The 27,324-nt window shown below is 44.9% G+C and overlaps 1 protein-coding gene across 1 annotated transcript in view; it reads right to left on the bottom strand.

Moving 5' to 3' along the window:
* The window catches only part of Ppm1h (protein phosphatase, Mg2+/Mn2+ dependent 1H), a 235,728-nt gene extending 211,030 nt beyond the window's left edge, over positions 1-24,698 (bottom strand). Inside the window, exon 1 of the mRNA XM_051170905.1 lies at positions 23,936-24,698. Within this exon, the coding sequence (XP_051026862.1) occupies positions 23,936-24,180 (245 nt within the window). The 5' untranslated portion in view covers positions 24,181-24,698. The remainder of the gene's footprint in view (positions 1-23,935) is intronic.
* Positions 24,699-27,324: the final 2,626 nt, after the last annotated feature.

The following is a 27,324-nucleotide window of genomic DNA, read 5'->3' as shown; positions in this document are numbered from 1 at the left end:
AATCAGCTAAACCCCTGGCCACCAGCTGTGGACTAAGAACAGGCCAGGATACACTGGATGTGGAGAAGAGAGCATCTCTCGGGTGAAATGTTCAATGATAATAGAAGGTCCACAGAGCAGCCAACATGGTCGTTAGAGTTAAAATTTATGGCCAGCCTCCAGTTGCAAATGCTTGTCTTTTTTCCCCTCCCAATAAAAAGTCTATTTGCGTAAAACGATAGAAAGTGTTTAAATAAAGATTCAAGATAATGACATCTTAATTTTTTTTTTTTCGAGACAGGGTTTCTCTGTGTAGCCTTGGCTGTCCTCTACTCACTTTGTAGATTAGGCTGGCCTTGAACTCACAGCGACCTGCCTGCTTCTGCCTCCTGAGGTGCTGGGATTAAAGGCGTGCACCACCACGCCCGGCTGATAATAAAAATTTAAACGGCAGAAATATTTGAGTAGCTATACAACATGCCAGGCTCCCCAAACCAAGGACATAAAGAAAACAAGAGGCCGCAACACTGAAAGCCAATGGTCACTGTCTCACCACCACAACCCACCTCACGAGGACTGAGAACCAGGTGGAGACTGACAACCCTGAACCCCAAACCCTGAAAAGGTTCATGTGGTAAAAGCCATGGGTGCCCTCTTGTGATTCAATGGATTGTCTAGTCGTCAGAAGCAGATCTTCACCACGTGATCAGAATGTCTCATGAGAATACCTCTCCAGTGATAAGTTCTCCTTACTGTCTCCCTTATTCTTTTCAGGCCATAAGCTTAGTCAACATGGCCCGCAAGCATTTGCTAACTTGTGGCTGGCCATAATGACCTTGGTGAGCCCCCAATAGGCTCATAGGGAGTGGCACTGTTAGGAGGTGTGGTCTTGTTGGAGTGGGTGTGGCCTTGTTAGGAGGTGTGGTCTTGTTGGGGTGGGTGTGGCCTTGTTAGGAGGTGTGGTCTTGTTGGGGTGGGTGTGGCCTTGATAGGAGGTGTGGTCTTGCTGGAGTGGGTGTGGCCTTGATAGGAGGTGTGGTCTTGTTGGAGTGGGTGTGGCCTTGTTAGGAGGCGTGGTCTTGTTGGAGTGGGTGTGGCCTTGCTAGGAGGCGTGGTCTTGTTGGAGTGGGTGTGGCCTTGTTAGGGGGCGTGGTTTGTTGGAGTGGGTGTGGCCTTGTTAGAAGGTGTGGTCTTGTTGGAGTGGGTGTGGCCTTGTTAGGAGGTGTGGTCTTGTTGGAGTGGGTGTGGCCTTGTTTGAGGAAGAACATCACTGCCGTTGGGCTTTGAGGTCTAAGATGCTCAAGCCTGGCTGAGCACCATTCTCTCTTCCTGCTCCCTGCGGTTGATCCAGATGTAGAACTCTTGGGTCCTTCTCCAGCACCGTGTCTACCCGCATGCCCTCCATGCTTCCTGCTGTGATGACAATGGGCTAAACCTCTGATCTGTAGGCCTGCGCCAATTACATGTTTTCCTTTATAAGAGCTGATGTGGTCATGTTGCCTCTTCACAGCAACAGAACAGTGACTGAGACAACAAGTATGTGAGAGGTTCTTACTGAACGTCTAGCTGTTTGTCTACCGGATCCTGGCTCCTCCTCTGCTTTATTTTTTTTCCAACACCAACATTTATTTACTGTTAAGCCTTTGTATACTGGTTCTCATTCCTGGAAACCATATTGGCCCATTCATCACCACTCCCCCGCTTCGGGTCTCAGCTTTCACTGTAAAACCTGTTAAGGACAGGGACCACACTTCTCTGCTGCACTCTCAGCATCTATCACAGTGCACAGCGTGGAGTCGGGGCCTGATAACTCTTGGCTCAAGAGGGAGCTGGAGGGAAGGTAACTCCGATCCTCTCTGCTGGCCTCCCCTGGCATCCGTGCACATCCACACACAGACAGGCACGTAACAGAATAACCCATAAAACAAATCCTGCCTGAACAAATGAGGTCTCACCCATCAAGGAGCTCCTTCAGAATCAGGCAGCCTCTCCATCCATGCACACACAATGGGCTTGCTCCTCTAAGCACCTAGGACAGACCTGGGTTGGCCTCTTTCTGGATGAAGCTTTCACAGACTGTGCTGAGATGTGGACACTGTCAAGTCCCAAGTCTTCTTTAGCTCTTGTGAACAGCCCTACAGAATTCTGAAGAAATGCATGTGTTTCCATTTTCCAATTTAAAAAAGGGAAGAATGGCATCTATTTCAAAATACTAGGCTTATGAGCCTGCATCGCAATGTACCGGTGAGCACAGCAAAGGGTTTTAATTGGAAATACAGATCACATAGTAAAGACAGACTCCCAAAAGTAGACAACGTGCTGATTTACAAGAAAATTATTCTTCATAGTCCCAACTCACTCTCTAACATAGTTAGAAGATGTCAATCACCTCATTTCCCAGGCAACCATTTGCTTTTCAAGTACTAGCAAATCGGTGACAATGCACCAGGGATACTGGGTTACGTGCAGTGGCGGGTGCAGTAACACAGGTGGCTGCATGCCCTGCATGTCCTGGGCTGGAGCCTCTGCAAAACCAGAGGGTCGCTGGGGCAGGAGCAATGGGAGCAGGAGATTAGCAATGAGGGAGGGCACTGGGAGGGGGTGAAGTAACCAGTGGGCAGTCGTGATTTGCTGGTGATGTGGCAGAAACCGAAGCACAGAGGAAGAGTGGTTAAATTTCTACCTCTGGCACCCTGAAAAGTAACGCCGTTAGTTGTCTGTCTTAGCAACGCAGGTATGGAGAAGGCTACATAGTGACTATGGTTATGGCAATCTTCCAAAAAGGGCATCTACCAAATATAATTGGATAAGAAGGAAACACGTCTTTCCTCCCAGAATGCCTGCAAAACAGAATTTTATTAATAGGCCAACGTGGCTCTGGAAACCCAAAGCAGATTTGTTCCCAGCTGTTCCCGGGTATTGATGCAGGGAGACCCCAGGGCTTCCGAACTGCTTCCACCTGGCACTGTCAAAAAACATTAGCTCACAAATGACACCTGGGCAGGGGGAGCGCGCCGCGTCCTTTTTGCTCCTGTAAGTTACATGTTTCAAGTGAATGTTAATTCAGTCTGGAGTGGATGTCCCTGTGAGGGGATGCTCACAGCAGAACGGACCATTCAGACGAGAAGTTCAAGTCCGAGGGAAGTTGTATGTATATATACTGTGAATGGAAAACAGAGAAAGGGGGAAGGGCTAGAAAGCGCATGGGGGAGGAGAACGTCGAGGCCAGCCATGCCAGTCTATCATGCTTTCTAGAGGTCTTGCAGGAGACCATCAGAAAGTGGTCTTGAGGATGCCTGATGCTTCTGCAACTCATCCACTCCACCCTTCCTGCACCTTCCCCCCATTCCACCCCTGGTCCTCTTCCTCGTCCTCCCCAGCACTTGCTGACATCATTAAGGCTCAGTTCCAGCCTCAGATCCACTAGGGGAGCCTTCTCTGATGCCCCCAGCCAAGGTCCAGGATGCAGCGATGTTGTGGGCTGGCACAGTAGAAGCACACTCCAATCCCCTACAGCGACTTGCTCAGGGGCTGTGTGGGATTCTCCCAGACAATGTGAACGGAGGGGACATTATATCACAGGTTTTGTGTCCTTTATATGGAAGTACAGGAGGGGGAGGCAACAAACCAGTGTAATCAGTAACCTAAGTACTCTCTTGGCAGCCTACGATGGGGTACGCTGATTTTCCCGTAGCAAGGACTTAGCACATCTAAGCTAAGGGGAAAGAGACTCTAGCTACTGGGTCGACAGATATGGATATGAGAGGCGTAAGAGGGGCCGAGTGTTCATGAGTGCACGTGTGTGTATGCATAAGGATGTATGTGCAGGTGTCAACATTTCCGACACAATATTGCTACATGTGACACAGCAAGGCAGCCTCAAAGAGATCCCAGTGTGGACAGGGAGAGAACTCACACAGGAGTGACGACGAGCGAGGCCTACGAAGCCGATGGCGGAGGAAGAGAAGAATGGTATTAGGAAGGCTCCGAGGTCAAGCAGAAGGCAGCTGGACCACCCTTCAGTGTGGCCTCTTTAGCCTTAGCCACAACTGTCATTGCTGCAGCAAAATACAAGGGCAAGAAGCAGTTCAAAGAAGGGCATAGAGAATGTGTTACTTTTTAACCTTCAGAACCTCACAGTCAGTGAAGGGTTAATAATATTAGCCAGCTGAAAACAGAAGTAATGGGGATGCTTTCTGCCAGCCTCGCTGATACATCCCCACCTGTTACCTGCACGTGGTATCCCAGCAACACTGAGTAACTCTGGGCAGGGGGTGGCCACACATTACTCTCTTTAAAAACATACATACACCAGACTGCCTCCAAACAGAACCCAGCTTTACTTTCATTTGTTTAGGTCTTGATGGGCGTGTGGAAGTGCAGTCTGAAAAGTCTGGATGCCACAGAACGGAACAGAGATAGCTTTCCTTCTCAAAGTGCCTAACCGATTATACACTTGATTAAAAGGGGTAAGAAAATTCCTGTTTCCTAATATAAACAAGACATTAAGCAAGTCATTGCTCTGAGAAGAGGTGAAAGCAAATATATCACAGGGGAAGGATATTCATCTATGTTCAAACAGCAGGAGTATGCTTTCTCTGTGAGCACACTGTTTCCAGCCGGAATAAACGCGGTGCAGAAATGGATGGTGATGCAGGCATGGGATGACGGAAAAGCACTAAGGACAAAGCTAATCAATCGGATAATGGGACCAGAAAGCACATTAGAGAGGGAGCTGACGTAGGCAGAGTCCTGAGCACTCGTCTGCAGCCACTAGCCCCCGATGACCTTCAAGGATGCACGGGGTGCTGGCCATTAGGCAGAAAAACAGTGCCCAGCAGCAGCTCAAGTCCGAAGAACTACCACTGATGAAGAGAACTATTGTGAGCACGGCAAAGCGCGTCACATACTGACATATCAAGTGGCAAGCTTCCTGGCACTTCACAAACACAATCTGACTTTTGTGAGTTTCCGAGTTAAATCACAAGTAAGACGCCAACGTCCTTGCAGGTTAGACGCTTAGAGTAGCACAGAGATACAACGGCTTCGGGGCCACAGGAAAGTACAACATATTGATTTAAAGTCACGCCAAGCATGGCTGCTTCCCATGACAACTGAACTGTCAGAGAGGAGGGCACCGCCCTACACCAAGTGACAGCACATTTCTGAGAGCCGCAGAGACGTCCTTGGGCCACCTACCCATGCAGAGCTTGAGACTCCCAAGGGGGAATGAGTGTGCAATATTTGTAAGATCCGTTATTATTTATCTTTTCGGGAAAGATCAGTAAGCTGTTTCAACCATTTTTTTTTTTTTTTAACTTTTAGTAGGCTCTATTCAGACGTGGGCAAATTACCATCTGGCTAGAACTGAATCATGTCAAAAAGGTGGCCACCATGGCACGGAATTCAACATGTCATTACCAACATGATGCTATCTGTTTCACTGGTGAAAATCTGACGTATTCCCTTTTCAGTTAGCACTGCCGGTCACTACATCATCGTTCTTGGACAAGCAGCATTACCGCTAGCTCCAGCCCCTTCTAAAGCTGAGTACACTCTTATTAAAACGATGACATTCTCTGACCCAGTGGTCCAAGTCCCACTTGCTGCCATCTCCTCTAGTGCTGCAAAGGGCAAGGAGAGGGCACACTATGGCCCTGGGCAACAAGAGGGTTAGTTACCAACACTTCATAGCTGGGTCTTCATTACTGCTGGAGAAATGCGACCCATTATATCACACGTAACTGGATCTTCACTTCTGCTTCTTGTCACAATGCACGTTCAGTCTGCAGACCCTTCAGAGCTTGTATTTAAGGAAGAAAAAAAAGAAAAAGAAAAAAAGAAAAGAAAAAAACACAAAACAAGCCACAGAGTTGACATGATGCCTATGACAGTTTAAAAGGCAGCAAAAATTAATCAGCACCCACCTTCTAACACTCACTTCTGTGGCTCAGGGGAAGCAGCTGAGGCAGTGATCTAATTTAGGATTAACCCTGATTGAGGGCTGCGAATGTGAACGACTTTGCTGCAGCCATTGGCTGGGTAGACGATGGGCTGAGACGATAAGCTCAGACGACCGCACTGTGGCTTCCAGTGCCAGACCCTCTCTGTACTTCTGTGTACAGGCTTCCATCCTCCCTGCACGAGGGCAAGCCCATAAGGTTAATAGCTTGGCATCGTTTGCCCTTGGTACCCATGAAGTTCAGAGTCACTGTAGGATAATGCAAAGAAGAAAGAGAGGGATGCCACACCGAATGATCCGGGAAATGAAAAAACTCACAGTGGCCAAAAGATGTGTACTTTATTTCTCTGACTGGTGAAGTCTGGCCCCACCACATTTATGACTAAAGCTGGAAGATAGTAATAACCCCACATGACCATTTAAATGTCTTAAACAGCCCAGGCATACATGCCACACAAGATCTCACAAGAAGACCAAGCACTCAGCAGACAAAAGACCACAGGGAGGGCAGCAAAGTGAACTTCTCCATCTGTCTTCATCTCAGAAATGGAAGAACTGCTTTCAACCATAACCTTTTTATAGTAGTGTTTCTTTCTATCCATAAAACATGGCTCAAGAAATAAAATTAAGAGATGTGCCAACTCTAAGTAGTAAATGCCACATCAACAGTTTCCAGAGAGGTGTCTGGGGAACCTTAGAGGTCTCTGAGACTCTCAAGGGACAAATGAGGTCTATCTTTCCTTCACAATTAATTTGTTAACAAATGTACTATTAAGTTAGAATATTTAATTAAGAATATGTTTGCTGAAACAGGAAAATCTAAACGCAAGGCTAGCTTGTACTGCCTAGTAAGTTCTAGGCCAGAGTACCCACATTGGCCAAAACTTTATTTAGAAAAACAAAAACAAATGAACTTGCTTATTAAGTGAATTTATAAATATTTTTAAATGTTCTATTTTGATTTTTAAATACACTAAATAACATTAGGCATAGCCAACAAAAAAACGAAAGCATTCCGGATGAGCTTCTGAGCAAAGCCAGCACAAGAATGGATACTAATTGCTTCAATTTAATCCAGAATTTCCTAGTTTTGGTTCATTTGTATCTACAGGCTCAGGATTTTAAATGAAAACACACTGACAAGGTGGCTGGAGAGGGAAGACACAGTGGGCAGCTTTGAGCTTTTGTATCATACGCCAACTGCAAGCTTCAGGATGAATGCTCTACCTGCGCCCAATTCAGTAATGTTCCAGCGCACACATAAAGGGTTAGTGAGCAGGCGGTCTGTAGTATGGTCATCCTCCTCTTCAGGGACTGTGTTCCGTGGAGGCCTGAAACTGGAGACAGAGCCAAACCCTTCAAATGGGAAAATTCAGAAACGGGCAATTCATAGATTTTAAATTGTATGCTTTTCAGACTAGTATGGCAGAATCTTGGGCTACCTTCTTTACATGGGCAAGTTGTTCATTAGTCCAGCGTATCCACCACCCTGTGTGTGCTACTTGCCTGCCTACAAGCTGTGTAACAGTTTCCTTGAGATTGAAACATTCCAACTCACAACAGCTTCAGGAAGTCCCTGAAACTGACAAGATTCACTAGGCCACTCCCTCCTACAGTAGACCATAAAAGTTCAGCCCCTAAAAATGAGGGAGGCTAAACTGCAAAGAGTTGACACCAGGTATCTTCAAGAAGCAGAAACCAGGAAGAGGTTTAGACCAACTGAGCCACCAGGAAAGGACACACCTGTGTAGTGTGCTCCACAGACCCAGATGTACCCTCATCCATGTTCCTGTAAGTAACCCCAATAAAACTCATTGGTTCGTCAAGTTGAGCTTTGGTTGTCTCCATACTTTGGTCTATCGTGGGTTCTTTATCTGGGGTGAACAGAAATGTGTTTTGTGTCTTCCCAGGAAAGGTTTTGTCATACAGCACAGCACAGTGTAGGGGCAGAATACACTGAGTCATTCTGCCAGAAAACAACAGTTGCCAAGTGAATCCAAAACCTCCAGGCACTGTGGTAATTTATACCCAGGAGCTGAACACATAATTCTGCATCAGCCTGTAGAATAAAGTCGAGTTTCCCCTTTCATGTGCAAGTAAAAGAACTGTATTATGTTCCTAGTAGATCAGTTTTACATTTGACCCCCCCCCCCCAGTGTACTGAGATTTCACAGTAAGTATAGAACAAATGATATCACCGCTTATACTGTCAAATGCCTAGAGCCACGATGTTCCTTTTGTGCTGAAGGTATCATCCAGGTGGGCTTTAAGTTGGTACTTAAAGAACATTTATCTAAAATACAAAATTTAAACCTAAGTGTCAAGGTGAAGTACTGCGCCTTCATCCAGCAGGCATAACTCAGCGAACTTAAATTACTAAAGGAATTCCAGACAAAACACATGATCTGACATTTGTCAAAATTCCCATTTGGATATTTTTTTGTTGAAAATAAAAACTTGTCACTTTACTCATTATGACTTAACACAGATTTATATGTATAAGAATGCCAAAGATGCTTATGTCAGAATTGGGGTGTGTGTGTGCGCGCGCGCACATGCACGCACATGCACACGTGCTCGAGTGCCTGTTGTTAGAAATCAAACTGAGAGCTTCGTATGTGCTACTGGAACACTCTAACAATGAGACACACCTTCCCCAAACAAGAACTGTTTTCAACATGAAAAATATGGGCACATCAAAGGGCAAAGATGTGTTATCAAAACAGACTACACGGAGTTTCTGAAAATGATAGGTTAGGCCAGGTGCAATGGCTCACACCTGTAATCCAGTACTCTGCAGACAGGCAGGAAAATCACACCACACCTCACCAGCCTGGGCTACTCAGCCAGGTCAAGCCAGCCTACTCTGCACACTAAAGCTATCTCAAAAGGAAAGAAAGAAAACAAAATAATATAGTAATTTTATTTACATTGGATGATGTTTATTTTAAGGTGGAGAAAAGTACCAAGGGGCTGGAGGGATGACAACTGTTAGGAGAGCTAGCTGTTCTTCCAGAGGTCCTGAGTTCCATTTCTCGCACCCACATGGTAGCTCACAACCATTGTAGTCCCATGGGATGTCATGCCCTCTTCTTATTTGCAGACATACATGCAGATGAAACACCCACATGCATAAAATACATAAATAATGTCTTTAAATAAAAATACTGAGCATGGAGAATGATATCATTTCATAAATAAAGTCACAGTGAGGGACACATAGCCATTATTGTTTTATTGATAAACATTATGTTTTTATAACATTTATAAGTATTTGAAGTATCTACAACAAACCTACCAATTCTCCAATAAAAATATCCTAACATTAAAAATTACTTCTAGGTTCCTGACTAGTTAATGGATGCTCAAACCCCCCCCCCACCCCCGTTGAAAGGTTAGTAGACTTCTAAAGGTATTCGTAAGTTCCTCTCATACATAGTTAGTAAATGATAGAAAATTTTACAAGGGAGACTTTTGCCCTAGGGTTGAACTCTGCTAGAAAAATACTATTCTCAGCACGAGTTTAATTAAATCTGCAGCCAACGAGCATAAGGCCTATCAGGCAGCTTGGCAGCGCTGTGGAAGCCAAGAAAATAAAACCATTATGAAGCAGTTTTTCAACAAGGGACAGAACACGGAAACTTTCTGGAGGCAACGTGCTCGGGGAAGGCGTTGAGAATTTAAATTCTGAGCACTGTGATCTTCACACTGACCTGAGCACACCCAGGGAAAAGCCCTATGGTGGATGTGCCCTGCTGGCAGCTTATAGCTGGTGTAGAATCTGCACTGACAGGAAATCAGGGAAGGCAACACCACAGTGGTTAAGCTGGAGTATACTGGACCCGGGATGCCGTGGGCAGTGAGGACCCAGGTGTAACTGGAACAGTGGCAAGCACTTTGCTTTGGGCTGAAGCAGAACATTTCGTGGTGGTCAGGACGATGCTCTTCATAAAGCTGTGGGGATTTGACGAATCTGGGTAACTTCTTCTTTTTGGATGGAGGAAACACAATGCTTACGTAGCACAGCTTGCAAAGGAAATCATCCCCAAGGGCTCTTAAAACCACTGGGATGACGACGACAGTGACTGTAGTTTGTAAGGGTCAAAGGTTAGGAAACAAAACTTTTTTTAGGAGTCCAGAGCACATGTTGAGATCCCATGCTCCCCAGAGGCCACACACTCAAGGAATGCCCACCCCCCCCACCCGACTGCAGTGTTACTGGGAGGGGCTGGAGCCTTTAAGAGGCAAGGCCAGTTGGAGGTAGCTCAGTCCCTAAGGCACCCATTGAAGGAAATAACAGGCCACCTCTACCCCTGCTGCCATGTCTCCTTTGGCCACAAGGAGGTGAACCATGATGTATGTACTATGCCACCTGGGCCAAAAACAAGACCACCTTGAACATAGACTTCAAAAGCTGTGAGGTGCATAAAACGTTCTTACTTATATGTTGATTTATCTGGAACATTTTGTCTTGCAGATGGACAGGTGTAAAGCTAATACACGTGTCCTAGGGGCACCCAGGGTGGAAGAGAAACCATAATTGTGGAGCCCCTAAGGATGATGGCAAGGGAGAAGGCAGCTCCGGGTGGATACTAGGTATAAAAGGGCGGGCACAGCCAGGTGGCCTCTGTCAGTATTCACTTTATGTCGTGGGGGCAGGAGGGAGAGAGAGAGGCGGGGCTTCAAGCGTGGCCTGCGAAATCCCCATGTGAGCACTATTTTATAAAATAAATAAATAACAGCAGCTGCCATAGTCAAGCTTGCCAATTCTTCTCTTCCCCCTATTTGTGGCTGCTCCAAATTACCAGCCGCGCTCACTCTCGACACCTGGTTCTAGCAACAGGGCAGCCTGGCCTTCGGTGGCTCCAGCCACTGATGAGCACAGGGAGAGACGCCGGGAGGCCAACTAATCTGCAGCTGGCTCTGCCCCATCTTCTACATGGGGGAGACTATCCTAAGGACTCATCAAGCTGCTGTGTCTCCCCAATATACATTGCAGATTTCATCATGTTCGCACGTAACTCATTTGCAACCAAGCACTGTACTTATTTCCATTTTTTATGCTGAGAGAAAAGCTAGAGTTCTTTCTATGTTGGCTCCAGCTTGCTTTTCCCTCACGTCCTCTTAGAGGCTGTTCGCATTCACTCTACCTTCAAGTCACTTCCACCTCAACACTCACATCCCAGCTTTGATTTCTGCCTGCTCTGTATTTTAAACATGACCGTCAAGGCTCACCTTCCCTAAACGACACAGAATGGCTACTGGTATACCAGAGCAGACCACTGAACTAAAGTAATTCAATAACCTGATACATTTTATTTTTAAAAACAATCAATTTATTATTTGAGCTCTTCTCCCATCCTATACTTAATACGGGAAAGGTCAGATAGTAGAAAGGAATCCTTTTTTTTTTTTTTTCCCTTTTTAATGCTTAAAAATCTATGTATCATCTCCCTAAAAGGACAGTATTCAAGCCACTTTGGCCCTCTTAGCTACCAAGCAATTGATCTGTCTGCCCACAGCCTTGTGATGATTAATCATAGGGTGGTCCAGCAGTCCTCCATAAAGCCTAGCTTGTGCAAGTCGTTGATGAAAATGTACATACTCTAAGATGCCCACAAGAGAGCAAACACTGCTGGGGACATTATACTCAAGGCTTCTAGCCTTGTTGCTCCCCAAATCACTAACCTGAAACACAAAGCCTTTAAAACGTGACTGCTTAGTTAAGAACTCAGGTAGTATCTCTGGAAGTTAAAAACAGTCTCATAAAAATCTGACTTATGATTTGAGTCCTGCTCTTGAGAATTCTGAAGCACATTTCCAAGTACCACGATCTACTTTTTAACTCATGGCATAAAGTGGACAGATTGGTTTCAAGGCTTACTGCATTTCCAAAGACATTACATTACAAAAAAAGCACTTTCTAGTCAAGAAAAATATGGTAATTTGACAAACCCCAGACTGTTATGCTTAGGAATGCACATATACCAAGAAAATAAAACTAAGAAAGATTGCTATATTCAATGAAGTTAATTTAAAGTGCTTGAAAAACATAATTTTATTCAAAATGTGATGTGTTCATTTTCCCTTATCCAGTTAAAGCCACCTGAAGATTAGGCTTTGTTGGTTTCTTTTGAGTAGCAAAACATTAAACTCCTTTTCATGGTAATTTGTTTACAAGAATAAAATACCTTTTGTTATTGCTGCTTAACTGTATTTTACTCATTTTGTTATGTGTTCATGCGGGCCATGGAGCATGTGTGGGGCTCAGGCGACAGTTTGTAGGAGTAAGTTCTCTCCTTCCATTCTGTGGGTCCTAGGGATGGGACGCTAGTCACCAGACTTAAGTGTCTTTATCCATGGAGCCATCCTGCTGGCCCAGACACTTTTTCTTAAAGAATGACTCTACACAGTGCTCAGCAGGTTCAGTGACTCATAGCCAGCATCAGCATTAAGAGATAGCATGAAATTTTGAGATAACTGGGGTTCTATTCAACTTTCATTTTATTCTGTTTTTATTTATTTTGGTCAGAGAGACATAGTCAGATGCTGTCACTGTCTTTTATTAAGGATGTTTATATCAAGAGCCCATGCAGGTACTTAGCTGTCATCCACAGCCGTAGTTATAAATGAGTATTATTATTATTAATTATATGTTTATTATGTTAAGAAAGCATACAGTTATAAAGTAGCAATGAAAATAATTTTATAGTTGGGGGGTCACCACAACATGAGGAACTGTATTAAAGTACTGTGGCATTAGGAAAGTTGAGAACCACTGCTATACAGAAAATTAAGTCAGAGATAATGTGAAAAAAATACTATGGATCTACATGCCAGAAACCCACAATTGGCCTGCTCACACCAGGAAAAAAGAGCCACTGGGCAAGTAGCACTTGACCGTCTTAGTCCTAACCAACAACCTCTACTTCTGAACTATGAGGCCACAGCCAAGGCATCTTGATTCATCCTGAGCTTCTATGCAAGCTCCATCCTGGAGTGTTTATTAAATAGTGATCCGTGGATAACATTCAATGATCAGCTTCTGGCTGGAGAAGTCACTCAAGTTTCAAACAGCTCATTCATGACGCAATTAAACAGGAATATAGCAAAGAGGCATTTTTCCATGCATTCCCCCACCATGCAAAGCTCTCAGTGACATGAATGCTAAGACATCGAACAATGTTTCTCAACCTTTCTGATTCTGTGATCCTTTAATACAGCTCCTGGTGTTGTGGTGACTCCTCCCACCCCAACCATAAAGTTATTTCTGTTGCTGTAATTTTGCTATTGTTATGAGCTGTCATGTAAATATCTATGTTTTCCAATGGTCTTAGGCGACCTCTGTGAAAGGGTCATTCAGCCTCCCAAGGGGTCATGATCTACAGATTAAGAAACACTGACATAGAAAGTTCAAAGACTGAGGAGGCATTTGCAAGGTACCAACGACGCAGAAGTCCAATGTGGGGTGTCCTCCTGACATAGAAGAAGACCCAACTGCTGGTATTTTTTTCTCATTCAAAAAGATCAAAACGACTCAGTTCAAGTTACTTAATTATTATGCAAAGCATAGCATAAATGAAAGGAGCTGGGCTGAGGAAAACACATAGGTAATCATTCAAGGATGTGACACACAGCTGCACCACAAACAAAGCAAGACAGGAATTACAGAATCTACACAGTGGGGGCAGTGGATACTGCCACAGACTGGCTTCAGGTTTTGTTTTCCCCTGCAAGTTTCAAATGTTTTGTAAGGGGCTAAATCCTGGCAGTGCGCACCTATAATTCTAGCACTTCGGCGGTAGGTGTAAGCAGATTTCTCTGAGTTCCAGACCAGCCTGAATTTGATTGTGAGTTCTCTGCCTGGGTAACACAGTGAGATCCTGTCCTTAAAAAAAAAAAAAAAAAGGTTTTCATTAAAAAGTACTGGGGAAAAATATTACATTGAAGGAGCTGCAGGTCTCTCCAGGACGATGCTCAGTCTGGAAAGCAATACACTTTGTTCTTATTCTGACCCCAGGGACTCAGAGTTCAGAAGTCAGAACAGCCTTGGCAGTCTCCATGACAGTTAATCCATGTTTATGGGCCTATACAAAACTAAAAAAAAAAAAAAAAAAAAAAAAAAAAAAAAACAAACCAAACCAAACCAAACAAAAACATTGGAAATTTCACAGTATTTTCATAAAACTGTAAGTACTTGATTTAAAAACTTTTCTTGTGCCTGAGATCACATGCCTCTACGCTTCTGGCTTTAAAATATAACCAGTAAGTTGGTGATCGCAGATGATACAATTAAATGTCCTCTTAGAAAAAATGAAAATAATCCCAGGTTGGTTTTCTCGGTATTGTGGGAATAAGGTTACAAAATGGAAATTATGGAGGCTTCCAATCCAATCCAACCTCTCCATTTTATAAGAAAAAAAAAAAAAAAAAAAAAAAAAAAAAAAAAAAAACTGAGGCTAGAACTATAAGGATCTGAAATAGTAGCTGCCTCTACAATCCTGGGCAAGTCTCTCACTCTCTCAGAGATCAGAGAGGCGACTGCCATTACAGCCCATTTAAGAACCCAACCAACACGGGTTACACACACAGGGACAAGAGTTTACTGGCAAGTCACTCACCTAACTGGCTGGCTTTTCAGTGGTGTACTGTAAATGTGTCCTCCATTCTCAGCACTCACAGTGACTTTCCTGAGTTTTGCCATTGGGCATTCATCCATACTTGTAAAAATCTAGTTTAGCACCAGAGCATAAGGACATGCAAATTTAAGCCCCTCCCCCCACCAAGGCTATCATCTGTTCGGTCTTATTTTCTCATATCCAAATAGACGGCATGACATTTTATGCTGTGAAACAAGCCATTTTCCTCTGTAGGCTTTTACTATATGGAGATTCAAGATGACGTCCAAAAACAAAAAGCAACCGTTACCAAACCTCAGACTTTAAACGTACTGAGGAGACCTGTGCTGTACACTACTGAACAAATACAAGCAGCTCATCAAATCGAACCCGTGTCCAATAGTGGGAAATGCTACGTTCACACCTTGGAAGATTAAAAACAACAACAACAACAAAAACCAATGAAGTTATAGCAGATAAACTGAACCTCCGTTTTATAAAACAAATTACACACCCACTGACATATTATGTCTCTCATTAGCCTAGAACTGCCTAGAGAACAGAGATGAGGCGAACAGTAAGAGCTGCACAGTCACACTGAGGCTTCCCTCTGTCTCAAGGGCTCCAACGCCTTTGTTGATGTGAATCAGAGAGTCATCAGATCAAACCTTCCAACTACACCAAGTCCCACGGCTTCCCCAAGTCTATACACTCTAGGAATGGAGAGAAATGATAGAAAAAATGCTCTACATTGTGTCCAGCCTGTGGTTCCCGGGCAGGCTATATGTATGTAACATGGATGCCACGCTGAGCTTGACGGCAGGGCAGCACCTTCATTCAGACAGAGTATTTCGGGCACTATTTTTGTTGGAAAATGAGTGAATGCACACAGCTGCATGAAAGACTGATTTTTAGAAACTCGGCTGTCAATGATCCTTTCACTTCTAAAAGTTCACTGTTTTAGTGGTCACGATTTGAAAACGTGTAGCTTTCTGATTGGCTAATATATGCCCGAAGCAAACAAGGACCTCCAGTGTCAGTTACTGAGGTACCTGCAGTAGAAGTTCCCGAACTGTCTGCCTAGCCCACACTACGATGCCTTCCTTCTTTACAAACAGCTCAGTTCCTACCATGGGCTCTGGAAGCCATGCTGAGATGTGATCTTGGCTCCCTGGTCACAGGCATGGAAGCCAAAGATGGCCAGATGACACAGGATGAACCAGATGGAACGTCTCCCCCAAACTCCAACCTGGGACTGAGGCTTCAGTTAGTATGTGCTGGTTGCTTGCTAACAGGCAGATGTGACCGGGTGCTCCCGGGTGACTTCTGGGTGCAGAGGGGCAGTTCCTTGTGGAGATCACTTGGCGTGCTTGGACTAAGATGATCGTGCCTTCTCTATAGCCCCTCTCTCTTTCCTCACACCCACGAAATGTGCTCCACTGACTTATAACCAAGAACACTAAACAGCTAAAAAGCTAACGATGGCTACTACAGTACTTCAGATGTTTGAACTGATACTAAATAGAAGCTATAACAGAGATTAAATATGATCACACAGAAGTGATACAGTTAGAAGGAAGCTAGCTATGCTCGAGGACCTCTTTCCCTGCCCGCCTCTCCGTCCTTACCGCAGATGCAATGTGACAGCCGCCTCAAGCTCCTGCATCTATAACTTTCCCACCACGATGGACTGTGTACCCTGGAACTCTGAGCCAAAATCTGCCGTGGCTTCCTCAAGTTGCTTCTGTCAGATGTTTCTGTCTCATCAACTAGAATGACTATACACTGACTATATGAGAAAAATGTTGCAATGTAATAGGTTAAAGGTTAATGCCATATATATATATATATATATATATATATATATAGCTTTTATAAATAAATAAACTATATAAATAAATAATATATACAAAGCTTTTATAAATAAAAATAGCTATTCCAAAGAGTGGATAAAATTATGTAAATCAGAAAGAATAATAATCTAAATGGCCAATATGTGATAGATGATATAAACATATATGCCACTGCTTAATTACATCAAACTTAAGTTTTAATGAAGTGCTTCTTATCTTTTTGATAATTAGCAAACATCGGAAGCCTACTGCTAAGTCGGTTCCCAGTCACACACTGCTGATTAGAGCATGAAGTGACACAGCCAGTCTGATAACATGAGTCATAATTATGAATGTACATGGCTCCTAACCAAGCTCTCAACGTCTAGAAACTGTCCTTAAGAAAATAATTAAGAGGAACGGAATAACTCTTAAAGGCCTAAATGTAAATCCCACATGGGATGTCCACGGGTGACTCATCAATGTGGAACCTTCCAATGGGATGTCAGACATCACCCTGGACAATGACTTACAGAGCAGTCCAACACGCACGAAGAAGACGCCTTCAAAGGCGTGTGCAAGTGGTTTGCTTTCATTTTTTAAGATACAGTAAGCCTGAATATATCTCAAGTATTAACAATGCCTACTGGCTTTACAATGCACTTTGTTCTCTACAGCTTTCAGTAAGCTATAATTATTTGAAGTTTTTAATAACATATTTGACAGTTATATATTTTTAAAAGCCTTTTGTTGTTGTTGTTGTTGTTGTTGTTGTTAGAGGTGGGTAAGGGGTTGAAGAATGTGTATAATTTACAAATAGAAAGGAAAGAAATACTTACAAGACAGGTCAAACCCACCGAAGGAAGGAGTTGGGTATGGGTCTTACAAAGTCCGCCATTTAACAAGCGTGTGTGCTTTTGAACCGGCTCTGCACCAGCGCTGCACACACTTAATTAAATTCACATGGAAAGTACCCAGTACACAGCATGCACACAGGGACGTCTCGGTACATAACCGCTGCACCGAGCAAATGCGAATGCGTCTAATAAAGTATAGGGGCGGACGGGGTATGGAGATGGGCCAAGCAAATCAAAAGTGATCCTCTTGTTATTTTCAAAGTGTCTGTGACAGAATAAATCAAAAAGCTGGTAAAACCCACTGAAGGGACCACATAGGAAAGGCCTCTCCCCTAAGGCCCTTAACATCGGGTGACATCATCCGGTTTAGCCTGCATCAGTTACGCACTCTTGCGTCCCATGCACAATCAGTATGGGACATGGTAACAGCTGAAGGTCACAGAGGTAATGCTATAAAATCAGAATTAACCCACGGCTACGGAACTGCAATTCTTCCCGCTCTCTTCCCTGCCCCCATGTGCAGGGGTGACAGACACTCTGTACTTGGTGAAATTTTAGCTAGGCTCCTCTAGGTCAGTGGTTCTCAACCTGCCTCACCCTGCTGCCCTTTAATACAGGCCCTCATGCTGTGGTGACCCCGCTGACCATAACATTATTTTTTTGTTGCTACTTCCTAACTGTAATTTTGCTACTGTTAAGAATCATAATGGAAACATCTGTGCTGTCCCAATGGTCTTACATGACCCCTGTGAAAGGGTAGTTCATCCCCAAAGGGGTCGCGACCCACAGGTGGAGTACCACTGCGATAAGTTCTCTTTTTCCACAAGGTTCACACCCATCCTGTGGTCTAAGGAAGAACCCTGCTAAGGAAGTTTAGGAGGAACTCCTAGGCCTTGCTAACTGATTAAGCTTTCCTCTCCCACCTTTGAAAGACCAGTTAATTGGTTTCTAGTGATAACCCTGCTAGGTGAGCCCTCAACTCAGCTCCCTAGCCATCAGCCAGCTATCCAGAGTTGAATCTAAATGCTAGGTTGCAACAGAGTAAGTCAGGACCCCTTTTCTTTACATTGGGTTATGTACAAAGAACTTGGGACATTTGGGACAGAGCTAATCATAAACCTTTTTTTTTTGGGGGGGGGGTTAGTTTGCTTCCCTCATGTGACCTAAGTACTGAGATTCAAAGTTGCCCAGGGGCACTGAAGATCAAAGGCGCAACAAAGGAAACTTCCCACTTCTGACATCTGTAGATGGGACAGTCCTTGATGTCACTTCCGAGATGGTTGCAAAGGGCAGGGGTGGGAGTGGGGCAATGCTATAATGCAGACCATAGGATGATGACTAGGTCATATTACATGATGGGCCCAGCCATACAGTAAGCAGGAGGGCACTGACATCATCAGTGGGAAATTAATAGAGGCAGACGAACAATGTTAATTTCTTAAAAGAAGAGCGCATAACTTCAAGAGTGAAAAAGCTAATTCTCTGTGTAAAGCAGGCATATTAGAACACTCAAGACACTTAAAAACATTTCTACCGAACACTAAGAAAACTGTCTTGAGCAATATATGTTTGAAGAAAACAATCCCGGTCTACAGGGCTGAGCTTCCAGAGGGGCTTGCTATTACCCAATCCAGAAAACCCAGTGTGGTAGAGCAATTTCACAGACAATCCTGTTAACCCAGAGTTTCACCACAGGTAAACACTCCTGTCAGAATGGCTAAATCCCAGCTCCAGAAAGCACTCAGAGCCCCAGAAGGAAGGTGATGCTCTTATCTCCACGATGGCCCCCACAGGAACAAGTACCACTCTGGAATTCCGTTAGCAAGTGGGAATTCAGATGTGGAAAACTAAAGCCTTCTGGAAATTACCACAGAAGCAGATGAAGTATCCTCAGTAACTCCGGACAGGGCAGTCAGTGACATCCCCCACCCACCTGCCTCTTCTCATCTCTTCTCAACCAGTGTGGGAAACCTTCGGCCCCATAGTCCTTAGTTGCAAAGGCTGAACCGGAAGATAGAAAGCAGGAGCTCTGAAAAGGATGTCTGAAAGAAGGGGCAGGGGCCAGGTGTGGTGGCCCATGCCTTTAATCCCCAGCACTTGAGAGGCAGAGTCTGGCGGCTCTCTGTGAGTTCGAGGTCAGCCTGGTCTACAAAGTGAGTCCAGGACAGCCAAGGCTACACAGAGAAACCCTATCTGAAAAAACAAACAAAAAAAGAAAGAAGGGGCAGGGTGCCGGGGGACCCCAGAGCTTCAAGATAAAAATGGTTTCTTTGTCATCACCAGGGCACAGCCACCTAATGCTTTTCATTGGCAGGTGGCAGTCGGTGACTTTGACTGAGAGATGGGTGGCCTACGGACTCTAAAACAAATCCAAACACCTGTGAGCTGGCTCTTCCACCCAAAAGTTTACAACTTAGAACTCCATGAGACTCAAAGAACTTACTTAACGTTCATTTAACAAGGGCTCTCGAAGTAATGTTTAAGACGTTATTTTTTTTTTTTAACCTGTGTCCAGTGGTGCTTTTTATTAGAAAATATGTAATAAAAACACATTCATTTACAAACATGCAAATTTATACAAGTATTATTATTGAAAAAATGTATCGTTAGTAAAACAAATAGTGCTTAATATACAAAATAGCATTTCTCAGAAACACTGTCTCCTTCTTTGGCTTATGTTGCAGGGTAAGGCACAAAGTCCATGTTTGCCTGCATGTCTGAGTCTGCCACTCCTGCCTGGTAGAAACATTTGAAAAAAAGATTCCAACTCGTTAAAACGACAAGCTGACCTCAGGCCCTTGCACCACAGGGACTACCGCTGTGGCGTTTGAACTTGTGGACCTGGAGGAAGTAGCTGTCCGGTGCATGGTCTCTCGGTCAGACAGGGGCTTCCCCTGGGTGCTCTCTGGGTGGAGCTCATGGGCTCAGTCGGTGATTTCACAGCCCAGTTTCCAAATGGAACTTACTAATGCATGTGTTTAAAACATACTGTCTTCTATTGTTGCAGTGTTTTAAAGAGCTTCAGAACCTGGCAAATACCACTTAATCTAACTCAGTGCTTCTCAATCTTCCTAACACTGCAGACCTTTGATACATGTTGTTCCTCATGTTGTCGTCACCCCAACCATAATATTCTTTCGATGCTACTTTGTAACGGGAGTTCTGCTATTATGAATTATAATGCAAATATCTAATATGCACGATATCTAATATGAGACCTACAGGTTGAGAGCTGTTGATCTAGTGGGTACATTTTCCCCATAGCCTAACCCTTCTTAAAAGGGATTACCAACAAGTGACAAAAATGGGCCATTTTTCTACCATCCAAAGTGGCAGGTTGTCAACGCTACAGCTCCAAGGCCTTTCTTCAACATTCCTGTGACTGAGAGATGTTGGCCTTCCTTCCTGGAAACAGACACTTTCTTCTTTCACTGAAATGTATATGTGTATGCATATGTATGTATGTACACATATCTCTGAGAGTCTTCTTTCTACTTTTTATTATGAGACATGGTTTCAGTAAGTTGCCCAGCCTGGCCTTGAACTCACTCTACCTCAGGTAGGCCTATGTAAAGTGTTATAATTTCTTTACCTTAGCCTCCTGAGTAGCTGAGGTCTTCCTGCCTCAGCCTCCCAAGTAGCTGGGATTACAGCCTGTATCACCATGCCCAACTTCACATTTTTGCTAGAGATAGAAAGAAGAGAATAGGTCCACTGACCTTCTTCTGTTTCCACTATCTAAACAGTCTTCCCATTTGCTCTATCCATGTCGGGAACCTTGCAGAACACAGAGAACTTCTGCCTCCCAGTTCCTCTTCAAGGAACAGGAAGTGACTTCTGCTCATAACCCTAATTCTTTCTGCCTTCTTTGTTTCAGCCATTTTTAAAAATCACTCAGGATGCATCTTTGAAAATTTATCACTTTTCTTTATAATAAATCTATCATCAAAAATAATTACAAAGATTAAAAAGAAAAGTGGCAGTTTGAGATCTGAAGACTTAGTACATTACAGTACCTCATAAAAGTAGATGTGAGGAGAGAGATGTTAGTGACATTGCATTGTTAATGACATATCCTGGGTCAGATGGATGTATCATAATTTGAAACTAGAGAGAGGGAGTTTGGTGTCATGGACCCTGGAGTGGGACCTTCTTGGATGAGGTACAATTGTATTAACATAGGTAAGTTGCTTAACCATGTCACACCTGTCTTGTCATCTACAAAGTAGAAATAATAAGACTGTTGTGATACTAAGACGGCCTAGTATGAACTTGGCAACACTAGAGAATGCCCAGCATCAATTATATTAACATTATTGCTATTCCTACGACACAGTCTAAAAGAAGGAGTTTCGCAAGAGTCTGAGGAGTTCTAGTTAGCCTGGGATACGCAGTGAGGTCCTGTTTAAAGTTGAGAGCAGTGAAGAAAATGCAAGTCTAACCACTTTGACTTGGAGGGATATTCCCCACACGGTGTTTCATGAAAATGCTACAGAATAACACCAACTATTAGCCTGTTTGAGGAAAGACAAGGAAGTGTTCACAGGGACATCCAAATACATTTGGAAAAGCACACATCCCAAACATTGAGTTACTGGGGCCGGGGCTGGAGGTGGGAGGATCTTTGCTTGAAGTAACATGCATGCGATGAGTTTGTAACTAGTTTTAAAAAGAAAAATCCATTATCATGGCTTTTCCAGCCTCAGAGTTGAGCATCTCTCACAGTCTTGCCTAGGGTAAGACAAACTTCTTAGAGACAAGGAGAGGGACTCAGGGGGAGAAGGAAAAAAAAGTAGAGCCAATCAACTTCCTATTCTTACTTCCTACTTTTTCTTTTTCTTTTCTTCACACTCTTGTGAGGTTTCCCCTTCATTGTGCCCCTGTAGCTCCCACTGTCAGTGTTGTCAGTGTTGCTATCTTCCTCCCTACCTCCCCACAACCTCACCATTTCCCAGTTGTCTCCCAGGCCCTCAGGTGGCCATGCTCCACCAAACCTCCACTACACAGGAGCCTGGCAGATGCAAGGGCCTCCACCTATACAATTATGGGACTGCACATCTCCAGGTGCTTTTGACCTTAAAAGGGCCCAATGGGTTGGGCATGGTGGCGCACGCCTTTAATCCCAGCACTTGGGAGGCAGAGGCAGGCGGATCGCTGTGAGTTCGAGGCCAGCCTGGTCTACAAAGCGAGTCCAGGACAGCCAAGGCTACACAGAGAAACCCTGTCTCAAAAAATAAAAAGAAAAAAAAAAAAAGAAGAAAGAAAGAAAGAAAAAGACTGAAAAGGACCCAATGGCTTTTAAACTTATTTTTTTCAGGCAAGGAACTGCTGGCACGAATTAGCAGGCACTTCTCCTTTCCTTTAGGTCTCCGCAAACAGGCTTCCTCTCGGAGGCTGTTTTGTTCAACCTGCTCCTCTTTCATGCCTATGTCATACACCCACCTGCCCACCCACCACAACCTAATCCTCACGCTCCTCTCTTCACACGCCAGTCAGTCATCAATCCCCATTTGTACACAAGCGTGGAGTCACGATCACAGGATGACGAGGGAGGAAAAAGATAAGCAGGCTGATTTGCCACCTACTTTCAGCACCCGGAACCCGGCTTGTAGGGAACCATGTCTGCTGGGGGGGGATCTGGGCCACCAGAACCGGGTCAATGCCAAGGAGCCCAGGCGTAGGGGAAATTCATTGGTTTCTGGATGAACCAATCAGAGATGGGGGCGGGGGGAGAAGCCGAGCATCTGTTGGGGATAGCCAAGATTACAGAGAGGGTGTAAAGGGAAGGGCAGGTGTGCTGGGGCTAGGAGTGATTTTGCACCCACAGTCACTAACCTGGGGGTTCTGGTCTAAATTCACTCTTCCTTCTTAGTCTCCAAGTTCCACAAAGGTAAGCAGTAAAGAATAGGTGGGAGTAAACATTACTTATCTCGCCATTCACACGATGTTTATTAATAGTCCATGGAGAAGTGGCCTTAGTGCAGGAAAGGGCAATGAAACCTTGTTCTACATTTGGCCATTAGCCTAACTCAGTCGGTTTTTAAAATAGCAAATCACTCCGGAGCTTGAGTAATCGCAAAAGCTGATTACTAAAATGCTGCATTCGACACCTGGAGTTAGTTTCTGTCTCCCCAAGGACTGTGGAGATGGTAGTGGCATTTTCTGGTTGCACAGCGTTCACTACCGGCTCTAAAGCCCAATGAGCTCTCGAGAAAGACCTTTCCGAACGTACAGTCACGCGCACCACGCCAGCCACCTCGGGGAACACATCCCGCAAGCATCTACCTCACCAAACTGTTCACGCGGGGGCACCAAGATTCTTTTCTTTTCTTTTGAGGTTGGACACCAATACCACGTTTTCCTACTATGTTACAACTTCAGTAGAGCTGTTTTGACTACTTTCCCCCACAAAGTGCTACAGACCCCTCATTTCAGATCGATCCAATCCCAGCGCTCCCATGGCCCCGCGCGGCTGACATCCCCTTTACCACCTACTGGTTGGCCGGGAAAGGCCATACCCGGGGTTTTTGGGGGAAGAGGGGAAAGGGGAACTGGCCAGTGTTAAGAGGTTTTCTCTGGCCCAGGCCTGGAGGCCAGAGCCAGTGGAGAGCCCAGAAGGTGGACGAGAGAGGGGCTGGAACCGTGCAGGGAAGGGCCGCGAGGAGAGCGGGGCGCCAGTGCACTCACTCTGCGTAGCCCGTGGCCCAGGGCAGCCGCCGGGTCTCCTTGAGGATGAGGATGGGGCGGGCGATGTGGTCAGCGCTGCACTCCACTTCATCCTGAGACAGCCCGAGGAACTCCGGCCGCCCGTACGGAAAGCGCAGGGGCAGGTCCGAGCCTCCGCAACCGCTGCTGCCGTGCTCGGAGCCGGAGCTGCCAGCCATGATGCCGCCCATGAAATTGGCCACGGCAGATTTCACCCTAGTGAGCATATTACTCCGGCGCCGGGCAGCCGCTGAGCGAGCAGGAGGCGGCGGCCGGCCGCAGCGCAACGCGGGGGCATGCAGGCTGCGGCGGGCGCGGGGCGCACGGGCAGCCGGGCCGCTGGGGTGCGCGGCTCCGGGAGCTCAGTGCTGCAGGGGGCCGAGCCCCGGCCTCCGGTGCTCCCTGACGACGACGCCACCTCTCCCGGCGACACTTCCGCAACCGGGCGACATGGAGCGTGCAGGGCGGCTAGAGAGGGACAACTAGAGCCCCGGCAGCGGCTGGCGGGCGGCAGCTGCAGCGGGCCCCTTCCCCGCCCCCTGCGCCGGGCTCCTGCGTGCGCGGAACTGAGCCCACCCGGCGAGCCCGCAGACCAGCGGCTCCTGCTGCCACGGCTACCGCCGTGGAGTCATGTGATAATCAGGCAGCAAGCACTCCCGCTGCAGCTCTGGCCCAGGCTCAGCCCCTCCCCTGTCGGCCAAGCAGGGAGAGCTTAGAGACTGTGACCTCCCGAGGAAGACCAAGCCTGGCCAGGTCTGTACCTGGCGAGGAGGATGGGGGCGCTGTGAGCTGGGGGCTGCACAGGTGTTAGGGACTGTCACGTGGCCTCAGGCAGCTGGGAGAAGCCAGAGGAGTAGGCGCTAGGAGGAAAACTGCCTTTGACCTCCGAAAAAGAAACTTCATTAGAGACAGGTGCAGTCGTCGCGGGAGGTCTCCCAATCCCCCTCTGGAAAGCCGCAGATCTACCCTGGTGCTGGAATCTTAACTACACAATGAGTACATAAGAATCGTTTGAAGTTTTCCCCTAGGCACATAGAGAATCACTTTTCTTTTTCTTTGATTACCTCTTCCTGCATCAGTGTCCACGGCACACACCTAGTTTCCAATGTTGAATACTTTCACTCCCACAGAAAAGCAAAGCATCTCCAAGAAGCCAGGAACGGGCACTATTTAAACTAACACGGATTGCTTTACAAATTTAAACACGCTCTGTCCTCCAATACAGTGACAAATGTATCTTTACTTAGGCAGTATTTTAATTGGACAAAATTAAGGGCACGTGGGAAACTAAAGAAAAACAGAACACAACCACTGAATTAAATGCCAAACTTAAAAACAAACATGTTTATAATAAAATACATTTTTGGTGATCTTAGGTTAATTTAAATGGCTTTAGAATAATAAAGGTGCTTCTTCAAGGGTAACATTTGTTAAATACTGGTTTTGCTGGTTTTTTTTTTTTAAATAACTTTTGAAATAGGACAGGTAACCAGTTCATGCTAAACTGTTATGTGTCCCATTTCTGTGTTTACCTACCATTTAAAACTCTGTACAACGTGTGCAGCTCAGCTCTGCGTAGCTTCCTTGCAGCAATTGGCAGGAAGAACACGGGAATACAGCCCTGTGTGCTTAGTGAATTGAGGGGGTTGTGGTCCAAGAGCTGGAGAAGAGAGTGGTCCAGGCTCTGGAGAAAGGGCTTGCCCAGGTGCTGGAAGAGGAGCCCAGCACCACCCAGAAAGGAACCCTGCTCTTTAAGCCTGCTAAGCCCCAGTGGCTCCTTTCTTCTGTAACTAGAATAATTTTTAAATGTATGACCCAACCTCCACTTCCCCCGCCCCTGACCATTTCAGTTTAGATAATTATGGTAATATTTTAATGTTTAGTGAAACACCACTACTTCCAATGCATTATTTTAATGTCCTTTTACCGGACAGACATTAGTTTTGTTTCAGTGCTCTTCATCCCTTTAATTATAAAATGTAGGTCAGGGACTGGATCAATGGCTCAGCCAGTTCAGTTAGAGCACCAAGTGCTCTTCCAGAGGACTATGGTTCAATTCCATGCACATAGCTGACCGCCAATAACGGTCAGTTTGTAACTCCAGATCCAGGGAATCCAAATCCCTCTCTGGCCTTCTCAGGCAATGCGCCGATGCTGTGCCCAGACATAGGTTCAGCCAAATTACGTATCTAGATAAAATAAAAATCTAGAATAAAAAATTTTTTTTAAATGCGTCAGGTTTTTAAATGATGTCAATTCAGTTTCTTCTTAACTTCTGCAAGGCTAAGCTGTGGAGTTCTTCTGAACGGTGACTCTCCGAACATCCAAACTCACTACAGGCTCTGGGACTTTCTGGGTCCCAGATGAGCTTAGAGTCCCCCTCGCAAGGATGCCTTGCAATGCCTTGGATATTGTCTAGATGTTTTGTTGAGCTGAGTTTCCTCACTCCACTTTAGGCCACAGCTTTAGTATGCATATGAAACTGGGTTTTGATAAAGCTTTCCTGCCTAATTTATTTTCAATTTTAAAGTAGTACCTAGCCATAGTATGATATATATATATATATATATATATATATATATATATATATATATATATATATATATATATATATATATATATCCAGTGGCCCACAACTGTAATGAGAAAGTAAAAGATTCTTTCATCTTGTAGGGTATAACCACTTTTGATATTTTCCAGAAGCTTCAATCTTTTTTTCTGAAATAGGATCCAGAGCACAATTAAAATCGGAAACATTAGCAAGATTAGTGAACTAATCCTTTAAGAAGTTACTGTGTTTCTCTTATAACCTAAGTATCACCTGCCACAGCAGAATGCCATCCTCAGCGAGGGGCAGCATTGGTCCCCTAGTGCTTTGCCCTGAAAACAAGCAGAGCTTCACAGGTTTGTAGCTGGGAGACACTGATGATGCGGCTCTCTCTCCCCATGTAGCCTGCAGAGTAACTTTCAGTACTATGACCTCTAGTCATTAAAGGGGACGTTTAGGCACCAGCTCAACATCTCCTGTTTGATGCCATGTATAGGTGTTATATTGTTGCTTAAATGTTTCCATAACCATTGTTTTGTTGAGCTGAGTTTAATACTAGTCTTCAAAGCACATATGAACTTACAGAGACTATGGCAGAATGTACAAGCTTTAGTATACATATGAAACTAGATTTTAATTAATAAAACTTTCTTGCCTGATTCATTTTCAATTTCAAGAAATGAGTAACAACTTACATTGTACTATAAACAGATGTTCAAGGTTAATGCAATCAATATGAGATGCAATAACATCCTGTACATTTGCAGGATGAGCTGCAAAAGGCATACCCCCATCTGTAGTATTCCTAGGTATTCCTAGTCTT

Source organism: Acomys russatus, chromosome 28 (genome assembly GCF_903995435.1).
Source record: "Acomys russatus chromosome 28, mAcoRus1.1, whole genome shotgun sequence".
In the NCBI taxonomy this organism is placed as follows: Eukaryota; Metazoa; Chordata; class Mammalia; order Rodentia; family Muridae; genus Acomys; species Acomys russatus.
The sequence above is the reverse complement of the archived record's forward strand: the minus strand, read 5'-3'. Positions and strand labels throughout refer to the sequence as shown.